At 50.1% G+C, this 14,613-nt stretch overlaps 1 protein-coding gene across 1 annotated transcript in view; it reads left to right on the top strand.

Annotated features, from left to right (window-relative positions):
- The first annotated feature begins 355 nt into the window (after positions 1 to 355).
- The window catches only part of SLC6A12 (solute carrier family 6 member 12), a 31,934-nt gene continuing 17,676 nt past the window's right edge, over positions 356 to 14,613 (top strand). Inside the window, exons 1-3 of the mRNA XM_075553148.1 lie at positions 356 to 569; positions 5,984 to 6,118; positions 14,148 to 14,288. Of these exons, the coding sequence (XP_075409263.1) occupies positions 356 to 569; positions 5,984 to 6,118; positions 14,148 to 14,288 (490 nt within the window). The remainder of the gene's footprint in view (positions 570 to 5,983; positions 6,119 to 14,147; positions 14,289 to 14,613) is intronic.

Below are 14,613 nucleotides of genomic sequence, written 5' to 3'. Positions count from 1 at the left end.
TGGGGGTAGTGGCCAATGGTTGAAAGACAATACAGGACTTGAACTACAAGGCCCCCAGCCTGGGTTTAAAATCCCCCTTCTCTCCTGAATGGCCTTGGGTAAGTCACTCACTCCACGGCCCATGTGCAGCGTGGGAGACTAAGGTTTGCTCAGGAGGTTTGGCTCCCGGGGCTACGAGGCCAAAGGTTAACGGCAGATGCAAGCGATTTTGAGAGCGCACTTCTTCCCATTGGTAGGAAGCCAGCAGGGATGCTGGAGCCCAAGTCTCAGCTTCACAGCTTCGTCTTCTTCCGCCAGATTTTGCCTCCCTCGCCATCCCGCCCCGCCCGCAGCTCCGCAGCCTCGCTACAAGGCTATGGACGGAGAAGTGGCAACCCGCGAGGATGGGCCTCCGGTGGTCTCCTGGGTCCCCGAAGAGGGAGAGAAGTTGGACCGGGAAGGCGAGGACCAGGTGAAGGATCGGGGCCAATGGACCAACAAGATGGAGTTTGTGCTCTCAGTGGCCGGGGAGATCATTGGGCTGGGCAATGTCTGGAGGTTCCCCTATCTCTGCTACAAAAACGGAGGTGGTGAGTTCACTTTGAGGTAGGCGTGGTGGGGGAAACAGCCGTGCCCGGGCCCTCCGGCCTGCACGGGGCAGCAAAATGGCATCAAGTGGAGCTTGCATTCCAGCGCCACCCCGGCCTCAGTCTCCCCCTCTCTGTCAGGCGGCGAGGTCTCCCCCAGCTAGGTTGAGGATCGAACAAGCTCATGGGCAGAACCCCGGAGCCTGCATTTTTAATAAGGGCCGTTGTTGCTCTAGAAGCCCAGTTAGCATGGGGCTGCTAATTGCAAGGTCAGCAGTTCGAAACCACCTACATGCTTTCCACTCCCATCAAGGGTGATAGCCTTAGAAACTCCCCAGGGTGGGGGGCATTCCCCCTGTCGTATAGGGTTGCTATGAGTCGGCATCAACTGGATGGCAGTGAGCTTTTGGGGTTTTTTTGTTATTGTTTTTGCTCTAGACCAGTGGTTCTCAACCTTCCTAATGCCCTTTAATACAGTTCCTCATGTTGTGGTGACCCCCAACCAGAAAATTATTTTCATTGCTACTTCATCACTGTCATTTTGCTACTGTTATGAGTCATAATGTAAACATCTGATATGCAGGACGTATTAGGTGACCCCTATGAAAGGATCCTTTGACCCCCAAAGGGGTTGCAACCCATAGGTTGAGAACCACCGCTCCACACCCATGTCAGTGGTGGATAGAATCATTTCTTACACCCAACTGATATCATTGCAGGCTTGTTAGGTGCCAAGAACTGTCTTGGGTCCCAAACAGCACCTAGTCTGTGTGTTTGCATCCAGTGTGGGGAGAGTACAGCTGCTTGGAAGTAAAGCTGGGAAGGAGCGGAGCTGAGGGTCAGGGGGCTTGGAAAGCTCTCACCAAGAAGGCCCGGTCTGCGCACAGACCTGCGGGAAGTGAGGACAAGGAAGTCTTGTGAGTGGCTACTTAGGGAGACCAGTGTTCCAGCCGAGAAGAGCACAGGCCAAGGTGAAGACTGGGGGGTGAAGGAGCAAAAGGCATGTTTGAGCAGCAGGGGGAGGCGGGTGTGCCAGGAGAGGGAGGGCCGAGGGGGTGAGATCTAAGAGGCCTTGGGGCCAGAGCTTTCTGGGCCTTTGCTCCAGACGAGGTGCTAGCTACCACGAGCTGACCATGTCTACACAGGAGTTCATTTGAAGAGGCCTGCTTTTATTATAGGCACCCATAGTGAACATTGGCAGGGTCATGGCGGGGAGGGCCCGGCGCAGCTTTAAAGAGGATTTTCCGTTTTCTTTTGTATACACTCGGGGTTGCACAACCTTCCCCACCACCTGTTTGAGGACATTTTCCTGCCCCCCAGCCATCCCTGTCCCCATTCCACTCACTCCTTTAGCTCCTGGCAACCACGAGCTACCTTCTACCTCGGTAGCTTTGCCTCCGATGACAAAGCTCATAAAACATTGGAACCAGACAGTATGCGGTCCTTTGTCTGGCCAGGGCCGTGTTTGCCTTCTGAAAGTATCTTTACTCTTGTGGCAATTATATATTTGTACTGCCAACATTAGAAAAGGGAGAAGACAAAGGAGAGGCGCTCCTGTCTAGAGAGAACTGTTGTCTAGGAAAAGCCTGCTAGGCTCTCTTTAGATCGCATCTGACAAGCTTTCCTGAGCACCTACTGTGTATCGTGCTATGGGCTCTGAAGCTCACTTCTTATTTCAAATGGCTGGACCTGACGACCCTGGAGAGTTTCTGGGGCAGGGCAGGGAGGGCTGTAGGGCGGAGACTGGGAGTGGGGGACTGACACAATGCTGTGGGCTCAGCAGTTGGGGCGGGTGGTGCAGGAAGAAGAGGCACAGACTAGAAAGGCTCTTGTGCCAGGTTCACAATTTCATGATGGGCAGACTGTTAGCGCTCAAGCTACAGGTGAGCTTGTCCAACCTATCCTTCCACAGAGGAGGACACAGAGGCTCAAATGAGTCGGTGACTTCCCGGGATCACAGAGCTCCTCAGAAACTGCCTTCTCCATGTCCCACCCGGAAAGGGGCCTGAGTACTGAGGATCTGTGCTACCCAATGGTTTGGGTGATGGCTGTGCCGTCTCTACTGAGAGGAGACAGCACCCTGTGACAGAGTGGGAGGAGCACCAGGCTGGACCTGGACATCTGAGAAGTGGCCGTGGAAGCCCGGGCAATGTCACACCGATGGTATAGGGTCTGTACCTGCCTCTGTCTCCATGCCCTGGCCTTCATTCTGCCCCAACTCAATGACTTCGCTTCTTCATCTTTAACACAAGCATTGAAGGAGTGGGCTAAACCAGGCCGGGCATCCCAATCGGGTAGCTGGTCTCGAAGGATTTCTCATTCACTGTCATCGAGTCAATTACAACTCATAGCAACCCTATAGGGCAGGTAGAACTGCCCCTGTGGGTTTCCAGGACTGCAACTCTTTACAGAAGTAGAAAGCCTCATCTTTCTCCTGCGGAGTAGATGGTGGTCTTGAACTGCTTACCTCGCGGTTAACAGCCCAAGGTTCCTCTCTGGGGTGGGGGGTGGCTGGTGTCTAGGAGAGTCATATGGAGGTGCAGGCATCAGTTTCATGATTTCAAACACCCTCATAATAAAATGACAAGGCACTTGGGTTTTACCGGCCAAGCAAATGTTAGTTTTACCTTAAGATGGAATTATACCAACTCATACCAACGCCGATTGGCACTTTAACATGTTTCCCCCTAGCAAATGCATTGAAATCAATGGATTTACTAGTCATTCAACACAGCTCTGTAGACACAAGAAAATATCTTTCAAAAAAGGCAAAATCAACAAAACCAAACCATGGTCTTGGTTGTGAAAAAGAGAACCACTAAATTAGATCATCCTTAAGAAATGATGCATCCCCAAAGAGCAGCTATAAAACCGGGAGCAACACTGCTTGTCGGGATTAGCTGAGGTTTTAGGAATATACTTGGCAGAGGGATTAAGGAATAACATATAGCCTAGGGAGGGAGACCCCCTACTAACCACAGTCTCCAAGTCACCCTCTCTTTGAGGCTCTCTGTGGGAGATCACCAGGCTGCCTGTACCCACAGCCTGGGCAGACACAAAAAGAATTGTGGGACAGAGTAGCTCCCAAGCCAGGGTTCTGATATGTCGCTTTGAGCAGGGGACATTTGTGACATTGTTGCATTAAGAAACCAGGCAGATGGCGCTAGACTAGACAGAGGATGCTCCTAAACTCGGCCAGAGCTGTGTCACTGCCCTTTCGGGGGGTACCCGCCTGTTCAGGCCCAGCCACCAGCCTCCTGAAGGCACCCTATATTCTGTCCACAATGCAAGGACAGAACCGAAGGCACATCCTTCATTAGAGAGAAGGGCCTCCACCCAGATGGTGGGAAGGACTTCTAGCGGAGGGCTAGAGTAGGTCCACAGAATCCTCGATACCAGCAAACATCACATGCCTCACCCAAGAGAAGCCGTCGCAGCCGTCACATTAGGGGTGAATTAGGTAAATGTCTGACTGATATGAACTGTGAGCGATGTTATAGTTAAATGGTCCTGGGCAGAAAAAACGGTCCCCCATCCCTGCTGGGGGCCAGGGGGCCCCATTGACTTCCTGCAAAGTGTCCACTAGGGGAGCCTCGCCACCTCTCCTTTTCCTGCATGCACCCCTCAGTCAAGTCACCCAAACAGACCCCAGTTCGTGGGGCTCCTCAGGCTGTGCGTACTGGCGTTCCGGTATGACCCAGCCTGTAGACACAAAGTGGAGTTTAAGAGGACTTCAGGGACGTGGTGGTGAGTTATTGGCTTGCTGAGCCCCCGAGACACAAATTTCTTTTACTCACACTGCTTTGGGGAGTGCAAAGTGGCACAAGCATTGGGGAGGGCTGTGTAGAAATGCCTGTCCAAGACCTAAAATATATAGAGTCCTGGGGGAGACAGGTCTCTCCTGGAAATTTATACTAAGAACCAAATTAGACACATGCACAAGGATGCAGACCACAAGATTCATTGTGACAACGTTTTAAATGAAATCACCAAGAAGCCAATGATAAGGCACCAATTAAATGAATGAGGAGAGACACAGACAGTGGAGCACGAGGCAGCATGGAAATACATAGGTATACACTTATTGCTACGAGGAGTTCTGTGACAGACTGACACATAAAGGTTGTTTTAAAATAATAGGAGGCTCTCTGTTTAGTTAAAAAAATAAAGAAAAATAGATTTGTGCGTCTAGCAAACCTGGAAGGCCAATGTCCTCCTTTCCTTTTCTTTGAGCCTCCTATTTTCTCTACAAAATAATGTGAATTCCTTTTTTACAAAAATGTGGGTTCCTTTTTTTAAAAATGTGGGTTCCTTGAAGGATATTGTAACGCGGTGCTCATGAGCACCGAACTTGGGCTCAGAGTGTTGGGTTTGTGCCTCACTTTCCAGATCTGCCTCTCACTTTTCATATCTGTACGTTGGCCCTCAGTTTTCTCTTCTGTAAAATGGGGAGAAGAATAGCACCCACCAGTGCTGCTGGCATCAGAAAGCATTTGGGGGAGCGCCTGGTGCCCAGGAGACGCCGGATACGCGGGAATGCTTTTGACGGTGTAATAGACAAGCACCATTCATTTGCTCCACAGGGGAACTTCTGAGAGAAGGCACGTGTTGGAGGGTCACCTACTGACATGGGCGCTCAGGCCGAGGGGCGTCTTCGAATGCCATGTGTATAGTCTGCTGGATGTCTGTTGAGCGTGGTCTGTGGTTGCTGAATCGCATGGCCATCTAGAACCCCAGTTGCTGAGACCCTTCAGAGGGACTACCCCTCTCTGCTGGTGACCCTCTTCTGAACAGAGCCTGGTAGAGGAGGGGAGACCCCTGACATGTGGGACCAGGCAATCCAGTTGCCACTGAGTCAGTTTTACCTCAGAGGAGAACTGTGCTCATGGGGCTCTCAGTGGCTGGCCCCCACTTTCTTCCTAGGTGCCTCTGGGAAGGTTGGAACCTCCAATTTTTCTGTCAGCAGCTGAGCTGTTGGAGTCTCCCAGGGGCTCCCTCTGAAAAATTATGAGAGGGAAAAATGATTTTCTAAGGTGATTTTTTCTCTCTCTAAATGTACCAAACAGCATTTAATGAATGCATCACGTTATACACAACACATGTTTTGGTTCCCAAAATAATTTTGTAAAGCACACTCAGAAAATGAACAGGGCATCTCTGAAGATGTGCACCTAAGTCTTCATTCAGTTGCCTTCAAAGGTCCTTCCCAGCCTCCGTAGGGTTCAGTGCCGGAAATGGACTCCCCTGACTGACAGATAGGAAGGAAGTTGGCTCAGGTCCTTGGGAGGTGTGAGGAAGGAGGTTACAGATGAGGGCGCTGGAGCAAAGGTCTCTGGGAGAGTGGCCCAGGGCGGAAAGGGAAAGAGGCTGAGGAAGAGTGGGGACACAGCTCACCCTGCCTCTCTCCTCTTCCACAGGAGCCTTCTTCATTCCCTACTTCATCTTCTTCTTCTCCTGCGGCATCCCAGTATTCTTCTTGGAGGTGGCGCTCGGCCAGTACACCAGCCAGGGGAGCGTCACAGCCTGGCAGAAGATCTGTCCCCTCTTCCAAGGTGAGCATTCTCCTACCCCTTCTTCCCCACCCCTGCCCCCTCCTCCAGGAGGCAGTCGCCTTATCTGTACCTTTTCACTGCCTCTCACTCTCCCGCTGCAGCCACGCCACATCCATCCATCCATCCATCCATCCATCCATCATCCATCCATCCATCCACCCATCCATCCATCCATCCATCCATCCATCCATCCACCCGTCCGTCCGTCCATCCGTCCATCCATCCATCCATCCATCCATCCATCCATCATCCATCCACCCATCCATCCATCCATCCATCCATCCACCCATCCACCCGTCTGTCCGTCCGTCTGTCCATCCATCCACCCATCCATCCACCCGTCCATCCGTCCATCCATCCATCCATCCATCCATCCATCCATCCATCCATCCGTGGGCGTGCACATGTGTGCATGCGCCGGGGTGATCAACTCTTATCATCAGATCAGATCCAGGTTTATAAATCTCAGAGAGGAGGTCATTCCTTAAGAAAAACAATACACTTTGACAAACACCAAATTAGTCCTGCAAGTGAGGGGCCCTGCCGCTGAGCTTTGAGTCGCTGGTTGGTCTCAGAGGCGCCTCTGAGCCCATAATCTAATTGCAGTGCGACTGCTGCTGCTGCTGATTGACATCCAGGGAGCCCCACTCTGCTGCTGCATCTTACGCTACGCCTTTTACATGTGTGTCCTCATCTAGGCAGGGCAGATTCCCCAATACACTGTCACATGAAGCTTTTTCACTACCACCCCCACACAACAGCCAAACGCCATTACCACTGAGTCGATTCTGACTCTCAGTGACCCTGCAGAACTGAGTAGAATGGTCCCTGCATGTTTCTAAGACTGTAAATCTTTTTGAGAGTCCCATACCTCAACCTTTCTCCCATAGGCTGGCTGGTGGTTTCAAACTGCTGAGCTCGAGGCTAGAAGCCCAGTGCGTAACCCACTATGCCACCAGGGCCTGCAGATTGGTCAGCAGACTCCAATAAGCTTGTGCCTGCCGTGCTTATTGGGTACCCGCCCCTGCAATAGAATCATCCAAGAATCTGATTAACATCATTTCACTGATGAGGAAAATGAGGCCTGAACCCAGATCTGCCTGAGCCAGAGAGTCCCTGTGCTCACCTCTGACTATATGAGGGGCAGAGCCTGCTTCTCTTTACCGATCAGCCGTCACCAGTGAGAATCTTGTTGCCCCACATACCCCTGTGGCTGGTCGTGCCAGTTTTCTGGGGGCCAGTGGGAAACCCCTGGGGTCTCCTTAGTCTGAGAGGTTCCTTGCAGACTTGAAGTCAAGAGAGGGCCACCTCCTCATGCCAGTCCCTGGGAAGCCCCAGAGACTACGCCCTCTGCGGTACCCCCAGACATGAGGTCAAACTGCTGGACAGAGGTGGGCATGGTGGGGGCACTGCTGGCTTACTCCCCAGCAGGCAAGAACAGGGCAAGGCTAGACTGCTACTGATGCCTGGAGTCGTAGGGTTCTGCTGACCTCTTGGCTCATGGGATCTCTGTAAGGGCATCAGTGAAGGACTGGGTGTGGTGAAGCTTGTGTTTCTTCTCAGAGTTCTGGGTGCCTTAGAAGCACAAAGCTTCTGTTGGACTATATGCTGTCCCTGCTGCTGTTTGGACTCCAGCAGCAGCGTAACGTCCCACTCAAACCCAAATCAAGTTCACTGGCAGCCAGTTGATGCCGCCTCATAGTGACCCTATAGGACAGGGTAGACTGCTCCTGTGAGTTTCCAAGACTAATTATTTACAGGAGTAGAAAGCTCTGTCTTTTGCTTTTGGAGCAGGTGGTGGTTTTGAACTGCTGAGAATTCCAGCCAAACTCGTAACCACCCACCCAGCAGGGGAACCCAGCAGGGCCCAACTCCCCTGCTGGGGGCAGGCATTATAGTCTCTGGGTTATAGGCGTGATCTGGTGGGGCTGCATGACCTGATGAGCAAATGGGCGTTGGATAGGGCCCTGGGGGCCCTGGGCAAGAAGCCCTGGTGACACTGCCCAGTAGCGCTGGACTGCCCACCAGCAGGTTGGTGATTCAAGCACACCAGCTACTCCTTGGGCAGAAGATGAAGCTGTTTGCACCGGTAAAGGTTTACAGTCTCAAAAGCCCTATAGAAGGAACCCACTCAGTCTGGTTTGGGAGAGGGTGGGAGATTGGAATAGGGATGCTGCCTTCCCAAGTTGCAACACCCCCCAAAGCTGGAGATCTCAGTGTGTGTGCACCCACATTGGTGGGCCGGCCGTCACTGCTCCCCGCCTGCTCTCCACTTGTCTAAGGTCCCATCCCACTTCGACCCCCCCCCCCCAGCGAGCCCACACACATGAAAAACACATCGCAGGGAGCACACACAGCTTCCTTCCCCAGACTTCCCCAGAGTCACAGGCTTCCTGCTCCTCACCTGAATGAGCAAGGGGGCTGGGGTGGTAGTGGTGGTGGTGAAAGTGGGTTTCAGGCCACTTTCCCCAGCCATATTCCCTGAAAATGCTTGCCCCTCTTCCCTGATCCCTGTCTCTACAGGGATGACACCCTGTCCCCACCTCTCACCCCTCCTGCCAGGCTCCTGGCCTCCCACCTCGCCCCTTTTTGGTGAGCACAGCGCATTCCGCATTCCGGGCGGGCACAGTGGGCACTTGTTTGTGTGTGTCTGTGAGCAGGCTTGAAATATCCTGCCCCTCCACCAGTTCCAACTCCCAGGAGACCCATCTCACATTCAGCCCCACCCACCTCCCCTGGGGTCCAGAGACCCCAGCCGGAGCTGCCCCGCAGCGCGCCCGCCCTAGTGCAAACCCAGGGCAAGCCCTGCCTTTCCCCCAGCGAGGAGGGTGGTTTTGCCAGTCTCCCGGGAAAGGCAATGAGGGCGGCTGGCCCGCGAATGGGTGGTTCCGTTTACAGTCAGCATTGATTTTCCGACAAGGCCTCAGACAGATGGGTTGTTTTCCAACAGTCCTGTTAAATAGTTATTGAGTATCGACTTCATCAGACACAGAGAGGGAAAATCACTCTGCTCCCCACCTCTCACCCCTCCCTGGAGCTGGGGACTGAGAATAAACAGGACAGGGAGAGGAAAGGGCAGCGTGTCCCCCAACTCCTTGCCCGCCTGCCTTTCACACCACAGGGCTAACTAACCACCCGCCTGGCTCCAGGCCACTGTTAAAGTAACTGCGGGAAGATTCCACTTTGGTGGAACACTGGGGGCGGGGCCAGGGGTGGGGTGGATTGAGCCTTACACTCCTGCACACGGCTCACCACGAGACTTGGTGATAAGAGTTAAAATAGAAGTGTGTATTTGCACCTTGGAGGGCGCTCTTGCTCCTTGTGCCAGCGAGAGGGCATTTGATGCTGAATCAGTTGGCACATGTCTCCTCGGCTTCTCCTTGGCTGTTGTGCTAGTGATTTCTACCAATTTATCCCTTCTTACTCTTTTATTTTTTTCTCCCCCTTTTCATGATACAAATAATCCATGCTAGTAACAGGGGGGAAAAAAACCCAGAAAAGCTAAGAAATATAGGCAGGCAAAAAGAAGTCCAAGAACTTCTTTTTTAAATGATTATGATTCCTTTGGGGGCGCTTACATTTCTTCTAACAATCCACACATCAATTGTATCAATCACATTTGGGCATATGTTGTCATTGTCATTTTCAAAGCATTTTCTTTCTACTTGAACCCTTGGTATCAGCTCCTCTTTTCCCCCTCCCTCTCGCACCCTTCCACCCTCAAGATCCCTTGATAAATTGTAAATTATTATTATTTTCATATCCCACATCATCCGCTGTCTCCCTTCACTCACGTTTCCATTGTTTTTCCCCCTGAGGTTGGGGGCTGGGGGGAGTCATATGTTGATCATTGCTGTCAGTTTCTCTGCCCCACCTTCTTCCTCTACCTACCCCCTACCCTCCTGGTATCACGATTCCATTACTGTTTTCCTGAGGGGTTTATCTGTCCTGGATTCCATGCGTCAAGGACTCTTAACTGTACCAGTGTGCATGCTTTGGTCTAGCCTGATCTGTAAGGTAGAACTGGGTCATGATAGTGGGAGGAGGAGGCATGAAAAAACTGGAGGAATGCTGTGTGTTTCTTCAGTGCTATACTGCACCCTGGCTGGTTCATCCCTTCCTTGTTACCCTTCTGTGAGGGATGTCCAACTGTCTACAGATGGACTTTGGGTCTCCATTCTGACCCCCCTCGTTTGCATTGAAATGGTTGTTTGTTTTGGGTCTTCTAATGCCTGATATCTGATCCTGTCCACACCTGTGATCACACAGGCTAGTGTGCTTCTTCCATGTGGGCTTTGTTGCTTCCCTACTAGATGGCCGCTTGTTTACCTTCAAGCTTTTAAGACCCCAGATGCTATCATCTAATAGCTGTGTACCATCAGCTTTCTTTATCACTTTTGCTTATGCACCCGTTTTGTTTTCGGCGATTGTGTCAGGAAGGTGAGCATTGCCAGGTTTTAGAACAAAGAGTTCTTGCACTGAGGGAAAGCTTGAGTAGAGGCCCATGTCCGTAGGTTACCTTGATACTTAGCATATAAATATATGTGCCTAGACCTATATCCCTATCATTATATATTGATAAATTTTAAATAAATGAAAATCCCATCATTTAGAGAATCTTTTCATGATTGGTCTGAATAAGAGAAGGTGGGGGAAGACACCGATAAGTTTCAGTTGTGAGTGACCTTTGATCACGGTTAATTGTGACTGCCATACGGCTGGGGTATAAGATGAGCCATCTCAAGCAGCAATTCAGTAGCTCACTAGCAGTAAGAGGGTAGAGCCAGGAGCAAGAGGGACGAGCCAGGAGTGGAGCGAGCCCTTTGGATTCTGAGATCCCTGCTCATTGGATCTCCTTGATTCAGGAGACAGCTTGTCACCAGAGGAGCGGGGGTAGCAGCAATAGAATCAGACTAATTGGAAGCACTGGACTTTGAAAGAGGAAGAATAAAGGGATGTGGGAAGTAAAAACTCTAAGATCTTGAATCAGCGGTTCTCAACCATCCTAATGCCTCAACCCTTTCATACACCTCCTCATGCTGTAGTGACCCTCCAACCATAACATTATTTTGTTGCTACTTCATCACTGTCATTTTTCTCCTGTTATGAATCGGGCGACCTCTGTGAAAGGATCGTTCGACCCCAAAAGGGGTTGCGACCCACAGGTTGTGGCCCACTGGCTTAGATGGTTGCTTTGGTGATTGTTACCTGAGATGGCTGAAAGGCGTGTAAGAAAAGACCTGCTGCAGTTGCAGTGGGAAAAGCTACTTATGGAACTCCCGGCAAAAGCCAGGCGGGCAAAGCAATGGATGATTGATCGGGGGCAGGGCCTACTGTGTTCACTCTGCCAGAGACCCAGATCCATTTGCGTCTGAATGGAGAGATCGCTCAAGGGTGGAGAAGAGATTAAATGTATTTTTCAAACGGTTAAGAGCCGTGTTTATCTGGCTGTATAACTGATATAGAATGTTTCTTCTACCTGGTATTTTAAAATAAGGTCTACAGGTGTGATGGAAAACAACGTGGTCATCGTGATTCTAGAGAGCTTTTAAGCCTACCTCAGCCTATACTTACTGAATATGCTAATAAGAGGAGTCAGAATTTACTCTGAATAAAATGGCTTTATGATAAGCCAGCAGTTGAGTTCAGAGTTGGGACCTGAGCTAGAAAATCTGAACTGCACCCAGAAGCTTCAGCCAAGACAGTTGTGCTTGCGATTGCATGCGTCAATGCAGGAAAAGTCTATGCCCATTCGGGAGGGGGGGGGGGGATAAGTCCATTTTAGGCCTGAAAGTTGAAGGGAGCTAGTGAGCAGAAAGCTTGGTGTTCTTGTTGTAGAACATACTTGTTGAGTGGAAGTAGGGGAGAGGCAGAAATGAAGACATGGGCTGGGCTTGGTCATAGTCCATTGTCCCCTGCTGATGTCCACACATGCTGGAGTTCAGAGAGGAGAGGGAGCGGGAGAGCTGGCTAGTCTAAAGTTGTGTGAACTCTGGAGCTGTGGGCACTGTCCTAGTCTAGTAGGGCTAGGGCAGAGAGAAAAGAAGCCAGCTGGTCTGAAGTACAGGGAGGTACATGTGGACCCCAAGCTTGCAGCTGGTATCCATTTGACCTAGCTTAGATGACTGGGTCTGAGATGACTGGAACCTGGCAAAACAAAGAGAGAAAGATGTTTGACATGTGTACAGGTATAAATGGTTGTATTTTGATGTCTTGCTCTGAACTAGACCTTGCTTACGGATGCAGATACTCAAAGTTCTTTGGGCTGAAGGGTCTTCTGTTCTGGTTGGAACATGATTATCTGCTAAGGGTACTGGGTTGATCGGGATGGGCAAGTTGAAAGTTGGACATCTAAAATTGGCATAGATGAAGGCGTGAAGTGGCTGACTAATAAGGATTTACAGGTGTGGTCACAGTCAAAGGGGGTAGCGAAGCCTTCAGATATGGAAAGGTAATGGTTAGAAGAGCCAAAGGTGGCCTGCAGGGCAGTGAATTGCTTACTACGACTCTTCTAGTGATAGCCTTTGTTACTTTTGCCCAGCAACCTTTTCCAGATTGGTCTGGGAAAAGAAGGTGGGAGAAGATACTGATAGGGTTCAGTTATTAGTCATCATTGACGAGGTGCGTTGTGATTTCCATCCTGCTGGGTATAGCATGACCCATCTCAGAAGCAGGACAGGGGGTGGGAATCTCACTACAAGCAAGAGGGAAGAACCAGGAGTGGAGCATAAACTTTGTACCCTGAGGTACCTGCACACGGAAACTTCTTGATGGTGGAGACAGCTAGAACACCACAGGGGCAGCAGAAGAACAGCCGCAGCAGGACCAAGAGCCAGAGCGTGAGACCTAATGGTGGACTTCCCAGCCCATGGAACAAGTTAAAGCTTTTGGTAGGATGATGACTTGTGCAATGGGGTACCTCCAGGCACGTAATCAGGGGAGCTAGGTTTGCTGACCCATGGAACTAGAGAGCTGTGGGTGTGATACACAACCTCAAGGAGTTGCCATCACTCACTCATTCATTCTACAAATGCTTACTGAGCATCTACTATATGCCCAGAGCTGAATATCTTCAAGCTGAGGCCAATAGTGGAGTGGCATGCCTTTCTGGCATTTATTGGCAACCCTAAAACAACTTTGTAACATTGCATGAGCAGGCAGAGGCCAATGCACTTTGTGACTGAGAGACTAAAGATAAGAGAGCAGCCTGCCTGTAGGTCTGGACAAGAAGAGGCCGTGCTTTCTGATCATTTGTAACCTGGTAACATCCTTAAGAAACCCCATAAGCGTGAGTGTTGTCTGTAAGTTCTATGTGGTCATTCCACTGAATTATCTTACCTGACTGAAAAGTAGAGTGCTGTGGGAGGGATGGCTGATCTCAGTTTCACAGCAAGTTGCCTTGGGTGATGCTAATACGGAATTGGGTTTTCTATCCCTTTTGCTACCTCCGTGCCATTTTTTTCTCCAACCACTGTGAACTCTCTGGTGAATACAAGATATATCCTTCCAGAGTTTTTCCTCATTAAAAACAACAACAACAGAAAAGTGGGTGAAGGGAGACATCGGTCAGTGTAAGACATGAAAAAATCAATAATTTATACGTTATCAAGGGTTCATGAGAGAGGGAGGGTGGGGAAAAATGAGAAGCTGATACCAAGGGCTCACGTAGAAAGAAAATGTTTTGAAAATTATGATGGCAACAAATGTACAAATGTGCTTGACTCAATGGATGGATGTATGGATTGTGATAAGAGTTTTACAAGTCCCCAATAAAATCATAATAAAAAACAACAACCACAGCTATATTTTCAAGTGTATATTACAACAATGGGACAGTAAATGGAACAGTGGTCTATAACTTGCTTCACTTATTTTTTTTTTTTGCTTCACTTATTAAAGGCTGTGAATGGCTTCCACGCTGGTGGTCTTTTTGGGTAGCACCCCTAGGCAGCTTCTGTGTGACTTTTGTTGTTGTAGTCGCTCATATTGGTCTCCTGGATTTTTTTGTCTTCCTCCCTGTCCCCCAAAGGCATTGGCCTGGCATCTGTGGTCATTGAATCCTATTTGAATGTCTACTACATCATTATCCTTGCCTGGGCTCTTTTCTACCTGTTCAGCTCCTTCACCTCGGAGCTGCCCTGGACAACCTGCACCAATCCCTGGAATACAGGTACAATACCTCACTTTATAGCTCTGTATAGGTAACACATGTTTTTGTAAGTAGGTTTGAGGAAATCTATCAGCTTCATTTTTCAACCGCATGAGATCATTTGTGTCTCTGTCCCACATTGGTAATTCTCAGAGTTCACACTATTTCATCAGGCTGCCACACAATGAATAGACTACAAGTTATATATAGTATAAGTATAGCCACAACTTATATATGCCCTGGGAGACCCAAAGCTTCATGGTCTGGAACCAAAGCTGTAATAGCTCCCAAGTATGCCTGTGCACATCCTTTCAGCCCCTTGGGGTTGGGGCTGGCTGTTGATGAC

Source organism: Tenrec ecaudatus, chromosome 6 (genome assembly GCF_050624435.1).
Source record: "Tenrec ecaudatus isolate mTenEca1 chromosome 6, mTenEca1.hap1, whole genome shotgun sequence".
Lineage (NCBI taxonomy): Eukaryota > Metazoa > Chordata > Mammalia > Afrosoricida > Tenrecidae > Tenrec > Tenrec ecaudatus.
The sequence above is the reverse complement of the archived record's forward strand: the minus strand, read 5'-3'. Positions and strand labels throughout refer to the sequence as shown.